This window comes from Glycine max, chromosome 18 (assembly GCF_000004515.6).
Source record: "Glycine max cultivar Williams 82 chromosome 18, Glycine_max_v4.0, whole genome shotgun sequence".
In the NCBI taxonomy this organism is placed as follows: Eukaryota; Viridiplantae; Streptophyta; class Magnoliopsida; order Fabales; family Fabaceae; genus Glycine; species Glycine max.
The window spans coordinates 10,938,275-10,960,763 of record NC_038254.2 but is presented as its reverse complement, the minus strand read 5'-3'; the positions used below and the strand labels follow the sequence as shown (position 1 = coordinate 10,960,763).

Below are 22,489 nucleotides of genomic sequence, written 5' to 3'. Positions count from 1 at the left end.
AGCCACTTGTTGAACTTAGCCAATTTTTCAGAGAACTAAGTTTGACAACATTCAATGTTGAACAACTACAAGTTATGGAAAATAATATACCTGTGTTATTGTGTAAGTTAGAACAAATATTCCCACCAAGCTTCTTTGATTCAATGGAGCATCTTCCAATTCATTTACCTTATGAGGCAAGACTTGATGGTCCAATCCAATATCGTTGGATATATCCTTTCGAGAGGTATAAAATGCATAATCATTTATACACCATTGTATTATATAGTCATTTTTAAAAAAATACTTATTCATATTAATTTTAGGTTTTTACACTCCCTCAAAAATAAAGTCAAGAATAAGGCTAGAGTCGAGGGATCGATTTGTGCAGTGTACTTAGTGGAGGAGACATCTACCTTTGCCTCATTTTACTATCCTGATCAAATTGCAATGAGAAGGACTAAGATGCCTCGGAATGTTGATGCAAATGAAGGTTCTTCATCTTCTCCTCCTATATCAATTTTCAATTACCCAAGAAGAGCAAGTGGTAAATCGAAAAGATATTTTTTTGGATCAAGTTGATCTTCATGTTGCTTACTTGTACGTTCTTCAAAATTGTCAAGAGGTTGAGCCATATTTAGAGTAAGATGATTTTAATACTTTTATAACTCTAATTAATAATTTAATGATGTTATGTTGTGTACTTTGAGTAATTTGTTTTCTCCTTTCTAGTATTTATGAGAATTTTTTGAGGGAACTGAATCTCATTGCTTCGGACGTTCAATTTAACCAAGACATTTCATCCAACTTTCCTACATGGTTCAAGCAATATGTAGGTTAACACTTTATATATTATTCAAATAATATTTCTTCTATAATGATATGGTCTTATATAGGACATTAATTGTTAAATTTTTTAAGTTCTAAATCCAGAAAATAATATTCAAGATTCAATATTAGTTAATTTGGCATGGTGACCTAAGAGAAAAGTTGAATCATGGCCTATCTAAGTTCTAAATGGATACAAATTTCAAACAGTTAGCTAGAATGAAGGCATGGATTCTTCTAATTATGTTGTTTACGTACGGGGACTGATGATCAACTAGAATATGATTTTTATGGAATGTTGTATGATATTATCCAATTGGAGTATACTGGCATCCTATTGATGAAGTTAGTGTGATTGGTTTGATAATATTGCTTATATAGGGACATGAGTAGGTAAAAAGTATGAGATTGTTGAAGTAAGGCAATCAAAAAGACACACTAAAGCATACGACCCATTTATATTTACACAACAAGCAAAACAAGTTTATTACACAACATATCCCAAGGGACATCGAGGATGGTTAGCCGTAATGAAGACAAAAGCTCGCAACAGAATCATTAACAATATAGTAAGTGGAACTGAGCAAGAGGCTCCCTACCAAGATTATGAGCTTGTAGGGCTTCAAGAAGTATTAGAAGTTGACCTTGATGTCATTAATGAATCTCTTGCGGATGTTGATGGAGGTGGAGAAGAGATAAATGCAAATTTACTTTAAAAAAACTAGACTTGGTTAAACCAGACGAGGATAAATGCATATTAAGTGAGAATGATATTGAGAGTAATTTTGATGATACAGATACTTCTTAGGTAATTCATACATTAAAGTTGATTGCATGCCTTATGTTCATTGTGTGTGTGTGTGTGTGTGTGTGTAAATATGAAAAAGAAGATAAGTGACCTATTTTGGTGTAGAAAACATGTTTATGTGAGCTTTCATTACAAGTTGGATTTATTTGCTTACACACACACAACATTTTGTACATATGTATGTCGCACACGATTTCAAAAATAGACCACTTTCTTTTCAAGTTGATAATTTTCCTTAAAAAGAAAAGGGTTGAAAAGCCTTTGTGAAATTTTTCATTTCAGTAAAAAATTTATCCTATTTTTTCGTTTTCTATTAAGGCATGTATGAAAAGGCTTTGAATTCACTTGTTTTATAAAGATGAATAAAAGGTATTTAAAGTGTATTTGTAAATCCATATTTTAGGACGTTACACTCTTAAGTTTATATTGAAAAAAATTAAAAGAATTTATAAGTTTTTATGTTGATTTTACTAAAATAATTTGATAAGAAATTATCAAAATGTCATGAATAATCAATATCATATATAAGTTAATTTTTCTATTCAAGCTCTCCAAAGTCTCTATTGTATATCTGTTGGAGTATTCAAATAATTTAAAGTCTTACATTGGATAGAAATAAGAAAGTTGAGCACTATATGAGTGAAAATAAGACCCATAAACTTGAGTTTTAAGATTTTGAATTGAAATGTGGTATCAAGTTTACTTATGTAATTGGTCATAGTCCATTAGTGAAAATCTTCCCAATATTTACCCCTCAAGATGCATAACAATTGATATCAGAGGATGTTGGTGGCAATAACTAGATAAGCCAATGTTTATCACCCTCAGATTGCACAGTATCACAATTGAATCAATGGACATGAAGAAGTTGGACTGATTAATGAAACTGTAAATAATCATTGTAAACATTATCACCTAATAATTTAATGAATAGCTTTTATATTCTGTATCAGTTAAAAAAACAGCTTTTATATATACTATGTACACTCATTAACCTGTGTGGTTGTTCATAATATCCAAAGAACCTACTGGATATATGTGATCCCTAAGTGACCATTGAATTATAAAGAAGACAAATAAACACTTGCAGAATGCAGGTTCAATTGGCATTTACTAAATTCCACAAAATCTTCATATCTCCCATTGATATACAACATTTGTCCATGTCTTATTATTTTCCCTTATTTAACATTTCCACATTTTTCATCCCCTCACATACCTGCTGTTACTAACACTCCTCCACTATATAAATCCTAAGCTAGTTTTCACCATCCTCACACACATTCAGCTTATTTTCTTCTAAAACCAAAATGGCTTCCTCTTACGACCCCGTTATTCTTGTTACTCTGGTGATTACTGCATTGGTTTCACATGCACGTGTGGTTGAGTCCAGATCACTCTCCAACCTATCTACCACCCTGAGCCTTGCTGTTAGGTTGAAGCTGGAGGGTGAACCCTCTAATTAACTTTTGGGAGTCACTGTGGCAGCTGCAAGCATGTAGTGGTGAAATCGTAACGTTTGTTCTCAATGGTGAAACTTACCTAGGGCAAGGTTGCCGCCAAGCTATTAGGGTTATTGGACATGATTGCTGGCATAACATCGTTGCTTCTCTTGGGTTCACCACTGAAGAGACTGATATATTGGAGGGATATTGTGATGAGATTGTTCATTCACCTCCACCGCCATTGGTAGAGCCTTAAAGGAGTTTTTTTTTTTTCTTCACAAGTGAATAAACATTGTTAGTGGACATTGATGATCTAACTAATAAAAATAGTTTTGTTGCTTTTCTTTCATTTCTATGTTGACACACGTCCTTGCACTCATTGAGAAACACAATATTATTCAGCTTAAAAGTAGTTGATATGATTTGAACTCTGAATCAATGATATATATGATATAACGGGATTATATATGCATATAATGTGTGTTTCTTAGTGGGAGCATTCTGTTCTTAATTTATATTAGTCTGACTCTTTTTTTATATTTTTAGAATCTGAAACATTTGATTGCAATAAATCACCTTGTTAAATCCTGCTAAAATATAATAAAAAAATAAAATGTAAATATTATAAAATTTAAATTAACAAAACTATAGGTCCAAGGTAAAAATAAGCGTGGTATAATTGCAAATGCAAGAGTTAAAGTTCCAAGTATGCCTTCTCAAATTTTGATTTCCAAACCATTGCTAAGTATATGATATTCTAATTTTCTTTTATACTGAAAAGTGGCATTTCTTTAATTTCAATATATAAACATCCCGCGTTATATTGTGATGTATGTCAAATAAGACATAGCATGAATGATAGTAGAAAATGATATTATACACATCCAAACAAAGCTGATGTACAAAATGTATAAATCTTTTTTTAATTTGAATCTTATCATTTGATGTTATCATGTAGGAGAGTTACATACTCTATTTACGGTTCTGCAATTTAAGCGAGTGGTGCGACCACAAATTGTGAGGTCAAATTGCCCTCAGAAAAGGATAATCTCAAGGACGCTATGTTTTTCTGTTGAAAGTTGTTGGTGATACATCTTTGGGCTTCATAGATCTCTTTTTGGTTATAATAGTTTTAAACATTTATATAAAAAATGACATAAACTTGACCGTGACATCATTTTATTAGTTTAGCATCCCAGTTCCCATCTATTTTATTCATTCCCACGCTTCTGTAAGTCATTTCGGTGAGAGAAGCTCGGAGCGCATAATGCATTCGTGGAGATAGCAATCTTCTATTGTGTCAGATCTTTAATGAAAGTTGTGGTTGGCCAATTTTATGGGTTTGGTTTCGAAACACATTTTGAAACCTTATACATTTCACAAGCCAAAGTAAAAAAATAATTAAACACCATCAGTTTTTTTTAGACTTTTTTCTCATTTTTTATTTTAATAATACATATGTCTCTTCCAAATCTAATGTCTCTATTATTTTTCATCCTCCACTTTTTACTTTTAAATTTTTAATATTTCATGTACATTTTATTATGGGTTAACTGTGTGGCATTTCAATATAGTATTAAAATTTAGATGTAAATTTTTTTTTTTCTTTTTCTTTTAGGTTTTGTAGATTGTAATATATTATAAACATATATTACTAATTTAATTGTCAAAATAATATTTATTATTAAATATATAAAAAAATTGTTGTAATTTTTTTATAGACTTGATATATAATTATCTTTTTTATATATATTTTATGTACAACCAATCAATTATTATTATTATTATTTTATTAATACATATTATCATCACTACTAGAAAATTTGGATTTTAAGTCGGTTCTTATGCCCATGTCACGACGGTTTTTAACCGTCGTTAATGCCAACGTCGTAAAATGTATGAGCTATTTTACGACGGTTATGAAAACCGTCGTTGTAAGGTTTTAATACTATGACGGTTATGTATAACCGTCTTAGTATGCGTCAAATATTACAACGTTTCTCCTATAACCGTCTTAAAGTGAACAGATAATTTTGGATTATAAAGACGGTTACGATAACCGTCTTAGTAGGTGACAATCAAAATTTACATTTTAAGACGGTTTTGAGGACCGTCTTTGTATTTTATCCCAATTTACGATGGTCTTTGTGACCGTCTTAGATGACATGTCAAGACTGCATACGAAGACGTTTTATTGGAAACGTCTTTGTATGTTAAGCCAATTTACGACGGTTATGAAAACCGTCTTTGTAGGTCTACATTATGTTGTCATTTTACGACGTTTTATAGGAAACGTCTTTGTATGTTAAGCCAATTTACGACGGTTATGAAAACCGTCTTTGTAGGTCTACATTATGTTGTCATTTTACGACGTTTTAGGGAACCGTCTTTGTATGTCTAATTTTTTTTTTTATTTACTTCGTTTTATTGATGCAATTTTTTTTACATTGATCTCTGGTACCTATAAATTATATCAGACCATGCAAATTAAATAATAACATCAAATGAAATCTGAACAATAGCATCAAATGACATAATTGTAGCCAACAATTGTAATCATGCAAATTGAATACCCTTTTTTGAATTAATGATCCTCTAATGTATCCAACATACAAAGTTGTAGCCATAATTGTTCTAATTCTTTGATGAAACCACAGGAAAAATGTACTTGTACATAATACAAATCAAATTTAGCAACTGCTTTTCCTAAAAGATAAAAAGTATGTTGCCCATTTTTGTCGAACTGATGTGATGGCCTCCACGTCTAACGATGAACCATCAGAGAACCACTACAAAATTAACATTAGAAAAAATTATTAGTAACTTAACAAATATTAACCAAAGTTACAATTGTAACTTCATGCATTATGTTTACCTTGTGCCAGTCATCTTTCAAACCGGCAGTCACGATGCACCACATCCAGTGCATGACATAATATCCGCACTCAAACCCTCCACTTTGCACATTAGTCTACATATAACATTTTTAATGGTTACTTAACATTCAACACTTAATGTATGAGAAAAACGGTTCACTACAAACAAGTATTGATTACCTTGGGTTCAACCCACCGAGGTGCACCTTGATTAGACATGCCTTCAAAAGAACTGGTTATTGTCTTCATTGCACTAGTTTAAAAAAAATAGCATATATATGACAACCATTTTTGTTGTATATGTAACAACAATTACCAACTAAAGGATGCCATGATTTGTATATTTGAATAGAACCTGTTAATTGCGCCTTTGATGTTAATATCAGGCTTCTTCCTCAGAGAACAAAACCAAACGACCGTGTTTTCCCTTGGGTGGAGAACAAATAGTTGCCAATGTGCCCTGAATTGGACAATTATAATAACAGAATTGTACAACAACAAAAAAAAAACTTAAATTCAAAGAACAATTGAACTTACTGATTCAAGTAAGCTCCTAAATACAACTGCCTTTGTGATTCCTTGACCCATGTTTCAATGTATTGTTGGCATTGTTGACGTCTTTCCTTAGCATTTTGTATAGATTGAGGCTCCAGCAAACCATATAGTGACTGATCAGCTTTGCTTCTACCGCACTCATTCATAAATCTATTTCGAAGACAAGTCATGATTATTTTAAATGTTTGAATGTAAAAATAATGGTTATCAGGTAATCAAACATAAAGGTTGTAGGAAAATGACTTACATGGTCCACAATTGTAGTATCGCTATGTTTAAACACTTGTCACCTGATATTATTTCTGCTAGATCTGCATGTGTGATGTAAAATTTTGCCCCAATCTCAGGAAGTCCAAATTGGTTCGCCTCCCACGGCACTTCCACTGGATTCTGGTACACATAAAACAATATCTTCATCAACTCTCCCAATGGATCGGATTCACCTGCAAGCTTTGCATCACTACTATGTTCAACTGGCTTCCGCACATTAAGGTCAGAATCCTAAGTCGTACAAGAAAATAAGTATTAAAATTAATCAACAACTTAACAAATATTACAAGTGTGTATTCAAATGACAATTTGGTAGGGGGATTATTATATTACTTACATAAGATAAAGGTTTCACTAGATGTCTGGGCCATCCAATGAATGAGTTCACGGCGTCCCTGACATATTGAATCTCTGAAGTGGGTAACGGGACAATGGCTTCACCATCGTATACAGTGTCAACACACACCCTTACTACATCATCTCCATAAGCAACTGTGTGTATCAAGCCACCTACTCCAAAGACCTTTCCCCCTGCCACCAGCTGTGTACTGTCACCACAAACAATGTAGAAGCCCATACTACATGTATCAAATGTAGACCGCTCGTTACCAACAACATTATTAGCAGCTTCAGCACAACTCTCTTTCGTGCTAACACGTGCAACAAATACGTCAGGGTTAGACGGTCTTGGGGGAGCTGACTGTTGCGTATGAATTTGGGATAATTCACTCTTGATCGCATCCAACTCCATTTTCATCTTGTCCATACGGTCTTTGTTCTCGTCTTCTACCTCTTTCTTCACCTCTTGCTTTATAGTTTGTATGATTTCAACCAATCTTTCGGCGGTGATCGCAGGCGAAGAACTGTGGGACCCACAGGAAGCATGTCCAAAGTAGCTGGTTATGGTCACACCATGTCCACCGGCACGAACACGTCCAGGATGCTCTGGACGACCAATGGCAGTGTTTAGGATGTCTTGACGACCATGTGGGACAAAAGCTCCCTGTGTAGCTTGTTCTTGTAATTCATCCTATGACATTGACAACAAATTAACTTGTGGTTATGGTTACAAATTACAATTTATAATTGTGCCATATATTAAACTTACAATTTTGTCTGCGATTTCTTGAGCTGCTGCAGATGTCATTTGTCCAAATTTGTTTGTCCTAGCCTTTTTCCACTTCTCATGTCTCGCAATAGGGGATGGAGGGTTGACGACCATATCTGCATTTTGACTATTTTCACCTTCATTCAGTCTTGACTTGGTTTTCTCGGCCATTAATTTTTTTTCAAGCACATCGTAGCCTCCACGAGAGAGTACATGGGGAGATTCATTGAATTTTTGAATTTCTTGTGCTTTTTTGCGTATTCCCTGTCATCATTTTCAAATACAACTCAAACATGTTTGACATTAACAACTAAATTACGTAACTAAAATGTTATGTAAAAAGATTGAAATTTAAACCTTCCAAGTAGGGGTCTGTCGAGTCTTTGCAAATTCTTCCCATGTATTTTGATCAATACCATACTTAGCAGATGGATCCTTGTTTTGTTCATCGTCATTCTCAGCATATACATATCTGGTCGTCAGGGAGGACTTAAATTGCCTCCATCTGGTCCCAACGGTGGACATAACCTTCTTCTTCGCAGTTAAACCTTCAGGTATGTCAAATTTGGCCTAAAATAATAAATAGACAAAGTTAAATTTGTTACTGCATAGACCACATTTCCACTGCAATTAAATAATATATGTACCAGTCACTAGAAGGTTGCAAGCTGCTTATAAAAAGTTGACAAAACAGTCTACTATACCTTATTGTTGTACATTACTAAAAACTACATATATGGAAGCATTTTTCCCTAATACAATGCACAGTCTAAAACTACATATATGTATCGAAATTTGCACTTGAATCAATGCTTGTCTTCAGTACGTACCCCCCAAAAAATAAAAATAAAAACTCCATTATTATTCATGAGTGTTTGCTCTTAATGGGGGGATACTAGTACCAGGTGGCACTCAATAATACAATTTTTTATTTTAGTAAATGGACAGCTCATGTTATTTTAGTAAACCTAACCTGCTGTTTCATAACTATTTTGCTTCTCTGCCAAAAATTAGAGAATATTTTTAAAATCCCAAGTAAATGCTCAAGATCTATGGGCACTGTTAAGCACAGTATTTTTGCAATTATAAGAAAAACTGTACTAAATTAATCCTGAATGTCCCCTAATTAGGCACTGATGCCAAAGCAATTGAGCTGGCTAATGTCTGCCCTTGTTTAATTACACCTTGTCGGTCTGTCATGTACCAATAACCAAATTGCAATAGCAATGCTCTTCTTTAAGATGATTGCCAAAATTTTATGTCTCATGAAGCAAGCCACCCTCTCTCCATTTAACATTGCCTTAGGATCAATATCTCAGTGAGTGCATCAATTTTGCAGAGAGATCTTCCATCCCTTAATTAAATTACCTGCTAGTACCAAGAAATGGGAATCAAGAATTCCTTTCAGTAGTATTCATGGATTAGGTACATCTGCCTGCCATAACTCCAAAATAGTGAGGGAAATACATTTGTATTTAATGAAGAAAAAAAAGACATTTATATTTTTTTTATGATATGTAATGGGAATAAGATGTAAATTATTAAGACCTTTGGTAAAAAAAACTATGGCAACGGAATACAATATTTAATCCAAGAATAAGACTTTTTAAAATGTTTATATATATGTTACATGAATTCAGAGTCTTGATGTAAATTCTCAATGAAAAAACAGAATTGAAGGCAGCACAACAATAGATGGATAAATATGTCGTCATTAACAAATTACGTACAATCAAACATATATGTCATTGATTCTTTTTCTGTTTACATTTTTATTCTTCTTTTAAGCAAGATATATATAAGGGCAAGGTGGTAATAACACTCAGAAGTTGCTCAACCTCAACAGCGCCTCATGTTTGAAATGGGGGTGTATATTGGGGCCAATATATGAAAAGACCTGTCCCATATTATTTGTCACAATTAACTTTGGTGTTCAGAAAATACATATTCTTGTGATGCCATAAAAAAACAGTTTAAGGAATGTCGTTTTTCCAGGAACAACAGTTGAAGATGAATCCACACACGTGGAAATTAATTCTAGCATCTTAGTTTCTGTCACCCCCTCCCTCCCCAAATTCAATTTTCATTGTATTTATTTTGTCATCAAACAGTTACAATGCAACCCCAAAGGGAAGCACCTGAAGATATGGTGTGCAAGGACAAGTTCTTAATCCAGAGTACAAAGGTTCCTGCCGAAACAATCAGTGAAGATGTTACTTCCCGCTTGGTATGGATATTTATTAGTCTGTGATTTTGAACTCTGGTAGATTTTGTATTAGTTTATATCTTTTGACTTATTTATTTGCTGATGGCAGTTTGTTAAAGATGGAAGTAAATATATAGAAGAAAATAAGCTGAAGGTGATCCTAATCTGCCCACCCAATTCACCAGATCTCTCTCCTATTAATGGAGATTTCAAGAATGGGCTTGACCATGAAAAAGTTCAGATATATAGTAAAGATGAAATCCAATCCCCAGAGACCATGGTCAGAGGACGCTTCACTAATGTATGGCTCTAAGCTGTTTTCTTTCCTCCACTTTTTCTCTCATAGATATTTCAAATCCCTGAGAAAGATACTTGAAGAATTTCTTAGTTACATATTTTAAGGGTTTTGTTGGTTTTTATTTCTGGATTGTTATTTTCATAATTTAAAAGGTGTATCATTATAGAGTTGCAGACTGTGTTCACCTTTCGTGTTTCCTTGAGAATGCATTCTTTTAAATTATGTAGGGGAGCCAAAAGAAGAAGCAAGGTTGAAAGTGTCAAAAAATAAGGAGTTGAATATGGTCAAGGATTTAGAAGAATTGAAGCCACAAAAAAAGTTAGAGGTTGAAGTGCCAAAAGATCTGGATTTCAACAAAATAAAGAATGCAGAGGAGTTGAAACCAGAGAAAGCAGTAGAGTTGAAAGTGTCAAAACTTCTGGTTTTGAACAAAGTAAAGAATGTAGAGGAGCTGAAACCAGAGAAGGCAGCAGAGTTGAATGTGTCAAAAGTTCTGGATTTGAACCTCGTAAATAATGTAAAGGAACTGAAGCCAGAAACAGAAACAGAGTTAAAAATGTCAAAAGATCTGGAGTTGAAAACAGTAAAGAATGCTGAGGAATTGAAGCCAGAAAAAGAAACAGAGTTAAAAATCTCAAAAGATATGGAGTTGGAAACATTTAAAAATGTTGAGGAACTGAAGCCAGAAAATGAAATAGAGTTAAAAATAACAAAAGATAGGGAGTTAAAAATCTTTTAAATTCATAACAATCCAATTCCTATTCTGACATCTAAATCAATAAGTACAACCTCTCATACTTCTATCTGCATATCAATCCAATTCATGTTTACTCATCCCATTGAGCAGAACAATCTAATTCATAAAACATCTTCATAAATATTTTCAGTTGATAGTATCCAAGGATTTAAATTACAGTTGCAATCACAGTCATGGTTACTGAAATTTCAGGCAAATGTGGCTAATACAAGCAGAAAACCTTCCAGAACTACAAACCACAGTTATGGATCCCAAATTCAAAGCCATTGTAGTTTCATAAATAACATGCAGATTCTGAGACACATGTAGTTACCAGTTTAGCGTACTTACCAAAATGTCATCCCATACAAGAACTTTTAGAGTTTCTGGGACATCCTTCCAAGTTGTATGAATGATAGGGATTTTCTCCCGTGCCACTACCCCCAGGTAACTATGAAATTTTTCTTTATGAGGGCCAGATCCTCTACCAGTAGAAGGGTTGACGTGGACAGTTGGTCGTGGTTGATCTAAGCTTTTGGCAGTCAACCTTCGCATCCTGGTAGTTTGTCTAGTCTTCTTTTTTGTGGTTTCCGTAGGAGAATCTCCTGGTGGAGGCGGGGACCTCGGGGGTGTTGCCATGCCTGCATAGAAATACGAAAATAAATTAAGCCAACTAAATTACCACAACATAAATGCATCAAATAGTAATGAAATACAAATAATAAGAAATTTAAAATGACAATGGATAAGGTAAACAAAATGGTGTTATATACCGCATTCAAGTAGATGTATTTTCCCATAAACCTTCGTCATGATCGATACGATTTGCATATACATCATCCTCCTCATTTTCATCATTTACGGGAGGCATTTCTGTGGAGAAGGTCGGCATGTCGTTAACATCAAGGGTTGAAGCATCAATATTGGGAGATATACCAATTGTTTTCCCCTGAAGAACAACTGACCATCTTGAGTCGTTGGGATCTTCAACATAGAACACCTGTCTAGCTTGTGCTGCCAGGATGAATGGCTCGTCCTTATAACCAATCCTTTGAAGGTCAACCAAAGTAAACCCCATTTTGTCTTGTCGGACACCTGCATTTCCATTAACCCATTGGCACTTGAAAACAGGCACTCTAAATTCACCATAATCAAGCTCCCAAATTTCCTTGATTTGTCCATAATAAGGCATGGACGCTCGAATAGGATGGTTATCCACTGCACTACTAAAGTGGTCTGAATGAGCATCAATGGTGACTCCACTGTTTTGTACAACACTGTGATCATCCTGCGATTTTGTGTAAAATGAATAATTGTTGATATCATACCCCTTCCAAGTAAGGACATTCAGATTAGGCCCAACAGCTAACATTGTTAATGTCTTAGAAGCAGTGTTAATTCCAAAAATTGTTTTTCTAAACCAATTAATGAAACTCCTATTGTGCTCCTGCAACACGCGCATCATATTCATGTTTGGGTGACAAGCTGCAACATATTCCTTGTGAGCATCTAAGTACGGTATAACTTCAGCAGTGTTGTTTAGTACATATAAATGCGCTTGAGAGACCTGTTCCCGATCCATGGTTACAACATTGAATCCTCGTGTACCCCTGCCTTGTCGGGTGGACTCGTGACGGCTTTCAGGAAGACCGACAGGTGAACCATTTTCAATGTACTCAGAACAAAACTCAATGGCTTCTTCAGCCACATACCTTTCAACAATGCTTGCTTCGGGGCGATATCGATTTTTCGTATAACCTTTCAATACCTTCATGTACCGCTCAACCGGATACATCCAACGCAGATAAACGGGCCCGCACAATCGTATTTCTCGAACTAGATGAACAACCAAGTGAACCATTATGTCAAAAAATGCAGGTGGAAAATACATCTCCAATTGACAAATGATAATGGAAGCCTCATTTTCCAAATCATCCAACTGTTTTGGGTCGATTACTTTGCTGCAGATGGCATTGAAGAAAAAACACAATCTAGTTATTGCAACTCTTACTTTGTCAGGCAATATACCCCGGATGGCTATAGGCAATAATTGTTGCATTAAAACGTGACAATCATGAGACTTCAAGCCAACCAATTTCATATCACTCACAGATACAAGGCTCTTTATATTTGAAGAGTATCCTTGTGGGACTTTGACATTTTTCAGACAATGACAAAAGCTTTTTTTCTCAGTCTTTGACATTGTATGAGATGCAGGCGGCAAATAAGTTCGAACACCTTTTGAAACTGGGTGCAACTGTTGTCGTATGCCCATCTCTACTAAATCTTGACGGCATTTCAAACCATCTTTTGTCTTGCCTTTAATGTTTAGCAGTGTCCCAACTAGACTATCACATACATTTTTCTCAACATGCATAACATCTAAGCAATGTCTCACATCTAAATGACACCAGTAAGGCAGATCAAAAAATATAGACTTTTTCTTCCAAAGCTGGTTGTGGGACCCATCCTTTTTTTGTGTCTTCCCATATATAGTGACGATGTTCTTCACCCGATCAAAAACTTCATGACCTGACAAAGGAATCGGTGCACTGTCAAACTCAGATGTGCCATTAAATGCCTTCTTCATTCGCCTGTATGGGTGAAAAGCTTTTAAAAATCTTCGATGTCTTGTATACACTGTCTTCTTCCCATGCTTTAATTGGAGGTAAGTTGTGTCTTTCTCACATATAGGACATGCGTGGTGGCCTTTGACGCTATATCCACTCAAATTCCCATATGCCGGAAAGTCGTTAATGGTGCAAAAAATCATTACACGCAACCTGAATGTCTCCTGAGCATTCCTGTCATACACATCAACCCCTTCTACCCACAATTTCCTGAGGTCTTCAATCAACGGAGCAAGATACACATCAATGTCATTTCCTGGCTGTCTGGGACCGGCTATCATCATACACATCATTATGTACTTCCGTTTGATGCACAACCAAGGAGGAAGGTTGTAAATCATCAGCAAAACAGGCCAGGAACTGTGGTTGCAGCTCAAGTTCCCAAAAGGATTCATTCCATCGGAGGCGAGACCAACCCTTAGGTTTCTGGGATCTTGTCCAAATTCCGGATACAACTCATCAATTGACTTCCATTGAGGAGAATCAGCAGGATGACGGAGCAATCCATCTTTAATCCTCCCATCAGCATGCCATGTTAGGTTTTTTGCGTCTTGTGCATTAGCAAACAATCGCTTAAACCTTGGTATTACTGGAAGATACCAACACACTTTTGATGGACAATCTTTGTATGTGCTTCCATCAACACTGCTTTCATCAGACTTCACTTTGTAACGTGACGCTCCACATGTAGGGCAGCTGCGCATTTCAGCAAATTGATGTCTATACAAAATACAATCATTAGGGCATGCATGTATTTTGTGGTATTCCATACCCACAGGGCATAATATCTTCTTTGCCTCGTAATGGTTCTTGGGTAATGTGTTATCTACAGGAAGCATATTCTTCAATAACAAAAGTAATTCGTTGAAACTTTTGTCACTCCACCCAAATCTTGCTTTCAAATTCACCAAACCTAAGACCGCTGATAACCGTGTGTACTTTGTGCATCCCATATACAATGGAGTCGTAGAATCAGTATCTAAGCTTTCATAGTAAGGTGAATGTGCTTGCCTAAAACCCTCTTGTCCAAGATCACGTAGCATGTCTTCTATACGATCACCAACTTCTTCGTCAACTGGAGCAGTCGAAGGGCTTGATGACATTTGTGGTAATTCACCATGCCAAATCCATTTCGTATAATTTGGACTGATACCATCACATATAAGATGTGTTCTAATGTCATCCAAAGATTGTCGTCGTCCATTCAAACAATTAACACATGGACATAAGTATAGTCCACCAATGGGTGCTGCATTATGTTTGGCAAATTGCAAGAAATCTTCAACTCCATTATCATACTCGTCACTTATGCGTGGTCTTGTCATCCAACTTCGATCCATTTTGGTGTACTGCCATAGCCCGCACATTAACCGATATGCATGTCAACCTCTCTTTTTCATAAAAAGGTATGACCCTACCCCATTCGGAAAGACAATTTTTTACTTCATTCAAACAAACAAGTTAAGACGGTTATGTTAATTTTGACAAAATTTCGGCAGCATTTCGCTTTGGTCTCCAAGTACACAACATGAAAGGGGTGACATCAATTCACGCCTATCATGTATGCACCCAGAGAACAAAGCAAGATGCATTGCTCGAAATTTAGTCAAAAATAACACAACATACTTAACTTATAAGTCAAAATGAAGTAAAAACAATTTGTCTTCCCAAACTGTCCAAACGGACAATTCAAGTTTGAATACAACAATTAATCCAAACTATCCGTATTAATCGTTGTATTCAATCTCAAACGGGGAACTATGGCTCACTCAATGAAATACAATGTACTACAAAAGAATAGTAACATGTTAACCATTGCCTATAATACTTAAGCACATAAGTGTGAGAATCACATACATACCTCGAACGATGATAGTAAGGAAATCTTGGTTGTCGGGGATGCAACTTTCAATGAGATGACAGTATGCTAAATGGAAGTGTATCAACTATATTGCTATCCTTAACAGTCGCCACACGCCTTAACAGTAACACCTGCATCATAGCAAAGCTTGTAAGACCACAATAAGAGTAGTGTTGTAGCAGTGGAGAACAGCCAACCCCCTTTTATCTTTTCCATGTTCACGCCCTAATTCTCTCTCTCAAACACACTTATATATATGTATATGGTCCCTCTTATCTTTTCCAAACCAAACATAGCAGCCTCATGTCCTAATTATAGAAAGCCACTAAGCAATTTCTTATTTCATCATATTATATAATTAGTTAATAGGGAGGGGGAATGAATCCATGCAGAGTCAAAGGAACCAATTCAAGACAAATAATATCATTAGCAATTTATAACTGTTGGGGAAAGACGAAACATTGTGCAGACAATTCCAAAAATAAAATAAAATGGAATGCTACAAAAAAAAATATTACTAATAAATTGGTTCCTCTGGATAACAGGAAGCGCAAGGTACTTTTTCCCTCTTGCTATGATGGCAGTCTTACACATATATGCAAAAAATGAGTGAATTGTTATAATGTGGCTTGTATTTATTTATGTTACGGGTTTTGCCTGATATGCAACTTGTCCCAAAAAGTCACTTGGGCAACCCAACAAGGAATTAAGAATTTCAAGTAGCTCTATGGTGGAAATAAGCAACTACTAGTTGTAATCTTCATTGATCGTACAGTGAATTTGAGTATACTGGGGGCAGGGTTTGAGCTTTGAGTGCACTATAGTGCATTATGCTTAAAAAGTAACTTCTGAAGTGGGAAGCTAAAACAATTCATGAATGTGTATTTTGTAAACTGAGTTAGACAGCGTTTGATTTTCTGCTATTGGATATCTAGTCTTTTTTTATACTATATCTCATGCATTTTGTGGTTATAGGGAGAACCTGTGAAGGTTTTTGCCAATGATAATAAAAAGATTGCTTGTGGTGAGTATCTATATCTTAATATTTCTGAAGTTTATTTGTTTCTTCCTTCTGTGTAACTTGAATGATTTACAGTAAATAATTGCAAGTCTGTGGTGAGTTTTACTGTGAATTGTTGTGCATTGGGGTAATTTACTATAGTCTTTTTGTGATTAAGCTCCTATCATTTGTCATGTGTTGTAGAAAATGGGAAAAAATATATAAAAGGGAATGATGGCTGTTGTGACTTGTGAGAGAGAAATTGTTATTTTACCCGACCAAAGTATTTTTTTTATCTGTGGGAATCGAAGATAGTGTCGGGGGGTTTACAACTACTCACACACCTTGCTCAACCAACTGAGTTAGACTCCACCACAGCATTTATAAAAGAGTAAGGGTATGTTTTAGAGTTAGGAGGGAAGGGAAAGGGATCAAGAGAGAAGGAAGGGTCAGTTAAAGGAAATGAAGGGTAAACCTTTATCCTGTTTTGAGTGTTAACTATGACAAGTAAGAGGAAATGGAGAGTTAGTTAAATTTAAATGATTGTATCATTCTTCTAAAAAAACTAACAAAATCAATCCAATATATGCCCATGCATTTTTTTTTATCCTCAAAAATATTATATGTTAGATAAAATTCAGTACAAGTCGTACTGTGATTTTTACAATCACCAATGAAGTCTCCCATGCATGACTTGGGATAAGTCGTAAAAGCATGTAAGATAGGGTTTATAAAAAGTCTCTGTTCCCTTTCCCTCCTTTTAGAAGACTCCCAATCAAGGGGAAGGCTAACCAGAAGTTTTACCTTCCCTTTCCCTCCCAAATCCCTCATCCAAACATGCCCCTGGTGTTCTGACATCTTCAATATGAAGTTTACTTCTCTAATTCACAATTTATACAACATCAGATGTTCTTGGAAAGGGGTATTGTGCCATTATAGTTGTTGGGCAATTTTAAATGGAGTGTGTCTTATTAATTTATATATATTTGAGACAAATATTTATAAAAAGGACGGATGTAATTTCAAATTTTATGCATTCATTGGGCTGAAGTTATAAAAAGTAAATTTAATAATAAAGATGTCTATTTGAACAAAAGATATTAGAAACAAGGAGGATAAGATTTCATCCCAAGAGATAAGTTAAAATCATTTTAATCTGAACTGACTTATATGCTTTGGATGTATCATACATGTCTTGATTTCAACAGTGATACAAGTTTTCTTTTCTATTGAGTTATTTGTTCTCAGATCCTGAAATGCAGAACCACATAGAGAAGGCTTTTTACAGTGGACATGCTTCGTATAGAGTTTCTCATTCGGTAATTTAATGAAAGTAGTTTTCTTAATTGTTATGAATTTCTTTCGAATGTTAGTGTCAAAATATTATTTGACCCATCAGTCTTCTTTATGAAGAACTCCTAACTATTTTATAAATATTTTTGGCTTGATATTACAGACTAGATATCTTGATATATGGGAGCCAGCCACATTGGCCATTACGAGGGAAGGTTACAGTATCAAATGCAGTGGACAAAGTGGAGTTGTAATCACAGAAAAATTTTCACCGTCCACCACTGTAAGATGTTTTATTCTTTGTTATTCTGTATGGATATTTGGCTAATTTATCATTGATTCTAGGAAATGAAGTAAAATTCTTTAATGAAATGTCCCTTTCCTCTTTTAAAACACAATTTTCTCTATTATTTCCTCTCATGCCAAGACTCTATATATAGGCAAATCTTCGGAGAAACTTTCTGGCAGTGTGGCCTGATGTTTCAGAATAATAATCATAATGTTGTGAAAGCAACAGCGTGTTTAATCTCATGGCAATTGGGTTTGTCTGAGGATATATATTAGCTATCTAGAAGAATGTTGTCAGAATATAATTACAGACTGTCTGAAATTGTAAGAAGCATTATATTGTAAAATATGTGATTGTCTGTTCAACTTTCTGGGTTGTGTTGGATGAACTGAGTTATCTCTCACCTGATAGGTTTGATGGAAACCAAAAAGAGCTAATGAATTTGACAATCAGACCATTTCTGTACACTGTTTATTTCTCTATAATAGAGCTTCTATTAAATATTTAATTAAAGTTCTAAGAAGTATGATATTTCCGAATTTGTGATTGTCTGTTGAACTTTGACCTTTGTTTGGAGTTATCTCTCCAGATAGATATCAGTAAAGCCAAAGAGTTCATGAAGTTGACATTAGATAATTTTTGACCTTTTTTATTTCTTGATGATAGAAGTAGTTAATTTTTTATTTCTCAAAGGAACAATAGTTACTCAACTGCAGGGATGCATGAGGAAAAGAGGATTAAAGATGTATCTATCACTTAGAGATAACTTGTTATAGAGTTATATAATTTTAGTTAGATTAATCCATATCATAAGATTGCTTAGGCAAGTAGAGGTGTGAACACAAAAAGTTCAGAAACAACATTAAATACAACAGAGACAGCCAACAACCAGCAATGTGAAAGGGACCACTCACACTTTCAACGACTTCACTTCCAATCTTTTCCATCTACTACAAACGGATACCTCAAGGATTTAAAATGACCTCGACTTGTTAAACTTCATTATAAGGAAGGGAAATAAAATATACAGGGTATGATGAAAAGAGCTTGAATTGAATAGAGAAAACATCTAAGTTTTTATACAAGTCTTTGTTAGCCAAAATAATATAGGATTAGAGGCAAATTCTTCACACACTATAGAGCGTTTTTAAACACCTTTATAAGCGGATCCACACTGAACAAATTATCCTAAGAGATGTTAAAGGAGTTTGTCCTTATATTGAACCTTGTGATTCCAAAACTCAGAAGAGCAATCTGGGGATTGCTCTTGTTGGAGTTGGTTGTGAACAAAACAAGGTTGATGTTAGGGTGGACAATAAGCTTCGAAAGACTAGTGAAATAGTACTTGGGTTGAGTGGAGCCTACATAGACTAAGAATACGGGTGAAAAGCCTGTAGAGGCTTACACAATAATGGTGACGGCCTATACAGGTAAGCACTCATACTAGTGGAAAGCTAGCAGAGGTTAGAAAACAATAGTGAAGGCCATGTAGAGGCTAGAAGAATATTGAGTAGTGAAACCTACAGAGGTTTAAAATACTGGTGGTGCCTGTAAAGGCTGAAGAAGAATCCTGGAAAGGTTGAGGATGTTTGAGGAGATACAGTACATTGTATTTGGTGTCTATGTTAATGAAAATCATACAGTTATAGGAACTAGAGATGCCTCCAAGATTTATGGATGAACTAATATAAATTTGTGTGTGTTGTCTTGGTTTTCTTTATGATTCTCATGCATGTGTTTACTGCATCTTCATCATATCTTTTGATGTCTTTATATTTAAACTGAGTTAACATTTTTACATTTAAACAATATTTTTGAAAGAAATTTTATTTTATTTTATTTCAGAAGCAACATCAGTGTGGTCATTTTTACATAATGTTATGCAAGTCAATGGTCATTCACTTCCAGGAAACTACAGATAATTTGTCTGATTCCACTTTTAAGTAAGGCACTAATACAGTGTGGTATCTACACAAAATGAATACAAACAAAGAAATAGTAGGGCAAACTTACACACCTTTTTTCACATGCGAACTAATATACATTGCATCTATATTCTCAACTCTGACTATACTAAATAAACCACATAATTCTCTGTGCATTCTAAATTACCCAAGTCAAAATATATTAGGAAAGTCAAAATTTGTTGGAATCTTACAAAGGGATAAAAAGGAAACAATTTTGTATGTGTTTAAGTGTCCAGATGGGGATGACATGAACTAATTTACTGAACAAACAATAAGCAAACAATGTGCATTCACTTCAACAACCAAATCCATTACAGCAAGAAAGAGTGAGAAACATAAAAGCATGTATACATACCAGCTTGCCACTTTCAGAGAACCATTTACTGAACAAACAATGTGCATTCACTTCAACAAGCTGGGCCTGTGGGTATCTGAATAGGGCAAAAGCAGGCAAGTTAATTATTGTTCTGTTTACCTGTTTTCATTGGGAAATATTGGTAGACTATTTAAAAAGTATTGACAATAGATTAATGCGCCTCTAATTGAATCGAATTGATACTGACACAATTTTGTTACATAGCTATCATTGCTGCTAACCATTTTCAATCTTTAGATTACACTTAGACATTAAATGATATAGGAAAACTAAGTATTCTAATTCCAAATATTACCGAATGATCCACTATTGTGTTAGCCTGATGGATACTCCTACTTTTTCTCTTTCTCTCTCAAATATTTATGGCTTTGCTGTACATTTACTTTCATTGGCAGAATTTCTTAGAGACCGGGTTAATTGTTGGTGGATGGGATAAATATGAAGGTGGACAAATTTATGGAGTTCCTCTGGGTGGAACAATAGTACAACAACCTTTTGCTATCGGAGGTATTTCACTGTTAAAAATGTGTTGAAGTACAATTTTATTATTATTATTTCTGTATTCATGTTCAGCTAAACATGTGAGTATCCCTATATACATATATTTTCTGTATCAATTGCCCATGTTATTCCCTTGATATCAATTACTTGTTGCAAATGTGGGCATGGGTTTTCTATTGTGTTCATTGTTATTTCTAAATTTATAATTGCTAGCCTGTTAGCATTTTCCTTGGGATGCATGGCTTTTGTTTGCAAAGCTATGTTTTACTTGATTTTTCTTTTGCAGGATCTGGCTCCAGTTACTTGTATGGTTTCTTTGACCAAGCCTGGAAAGAGGGAATGACCAAGGATGAAGCTGAGGTATGTGCTTGGATTCTTACTGCTTTGCTTTTATTAAGTTGAAAAAAAAATCACTTAAAAGTTTTTTTTAAATGCAAAAACATCTTCAGTGCCAATGAAGTTGTCGTGGATGTTAGTTTTGGGAACCTAATCTGATTTTCTCGTTGTTGCAACAAAGATATGAACACCAACTAATAGCCTAATAATTTAGAAGCTACTAGAAATTCTTAGGATGATATTTTTTGGGTGAAATTTTTGCTTGAATCTTTGTTGCTGGTAGATAATGAACCATTGCCATAGCACATGGTCTTTATTCACTTTTAAAATTGCAAAATTATTAAATTAATCACACAAACATATGCTTCAATTTTCAAACAACAATTATATGTACAATGAAGAAACCCCAAACAAAGAATGTACAGGATAGCATGTACCTTGTTAGTACTACACCCGTTCCCAGAAAAGAAACAAAAAATGGTCCAGCATTACATAAACCATACAGTCCACACGATTAAATATTAAATAAAAAATCATGAAAGGGAAAGAAGAGAAAATACCAGCAAGGCGCAATCCAATGGTCTAGCATACAACAAGTAATCACCGGTTAACACAACTAGAGTTCCAATGCAGTAGAATAATGAGCATATATTGGTCTTCTGGGCACGCCCAAGCCTTGTCTTTTTGGCCTTGATAACCTGCATTCTAACCAACACAATCAAACATGAAGCTACCCAAACTGAACCACAGGAAAAACAAATCGAAAACCAAGAGCAGAGCATTTTCACACAACACCACTAAAAATGCACAAAATTAAAACAAAATTATGACACCTAAACATGAACACCTCCTCTGACCTGAAATTAGCCCACCATGTATAAAACCTATTATGGGGAGACGATGCGGGGGACCTTCGATGGCACTCAAACAACAGGCATGGGACACGGCAGCACGAAAGCTAGATAACAGTGGGGATGAGGGAGCTAGGTTGGGACGAAAGAAAATGAGGGAGGTAGCTAGGTTCGCATGAAAGTCACGGGAGCGCGAAAATGCTAGGGCTTCTTGGTAGTAGTCAATACGCGACTAAGAAAACAAAGACGGTCTTTAGGACATAACCGTCTTTGTAC

General features: G+C 35.0%; 3 protein-coding genes across 5 annotated transcripts; 2 read left to right on the top strand and 1 right to left on the bottom strand.

The window, feature by feature from the left end:
* The first annotated feature begins 2,925 nt into the window (after window positions 1-2,925).
* On the top strand, window positions 2,926-3,316 carry LOC102670118 (egg cell-secreted protein 1.1). The gene is made up of 2 exons (XM_006603146.1): window positions 2,926-3,064; window positions 3,162-3,316. The coding sequence occupies exons 1-2, from the start codon at window positions 2,926-2,928 to the stop codon at window positions 3,314-3,316; spliced, it is 294 nt and encodes a 97-aa protein (XP_006603209.1).
* A 2,779-nt stretch (window positions 3,317-6,095) lies between these two features.
* On the bottom strand, window positions 6,096-9,086 carry LOC106796831 (uncharacterized). Its single transcript, XM_014770424.2, has 6 exons — window positions 7,870-9,086; window positions 7,099-7,791; window positions 6,739-6,992; window positions 6,474-6,641; window positions 6,292-6,396; window positions 6,096-6,189 (listed from the first exon to the last, which is right to left on the bottom strand). Exons 1-6 carry the CDS (start codon window positions 8,038-8,040, stop codon window positions 6,096-6,098), a joined length of 1,485 nt encoding a protein of 494 aa, XP_014625910.2. The 5' UTR covers window positions 8,041-9,086.
* Window positions 9,087-9,834: 748 nt separating this feature from the next.
* On the top strand, window positions 9,835-21,443 carry LOC113001084 (vesicle-associated protein 2-2). Of its 3 annotated transcripts, XM_041012325.1 has the most exons (7): window positions 9,853-10,096; window positions 10,185-10,376; window positions 16,576-16,624; window positions 17,849-17,919; window positions 18,057-18,176; window positions 20,921-21,032; window positions 21,313-21,443. In XM_041012325.1, the coding sequence occupies exons 1-7, from the start codon at window positions 9,986-9,988 to the stop codon at window positions 21,426-21,428; spliced, it is 771 nt and encodes a 256-aa protein (XP_040868259.1). In that variant the 5' UTR covers window positions 9,853-9,985; the 3' UTR covers window positions 21,429-21,443. The 3 variants fall into 3 exon arrangements, with proteins under 3 accessions (XP_040868261.1, XP_040868259.1, XP_040868260.1); XM_041012327.1 differs by lacking the exons at window positions 20,921-21,032; window positions 21,313-21,443 and adding an exon at window positions 20,028-20,144 and having other exon boundaries at window positions 9,835-10,096; XM_041012326.1 differs by lacking the exons at window positions 9,853-10,096; window positions 10,185-10,376 and adding an exon at window positions 15,829-16,155.
* The last annotated feature ends 1,046 nt before the right edge of the window (window positions 21,444-22,489 follow it).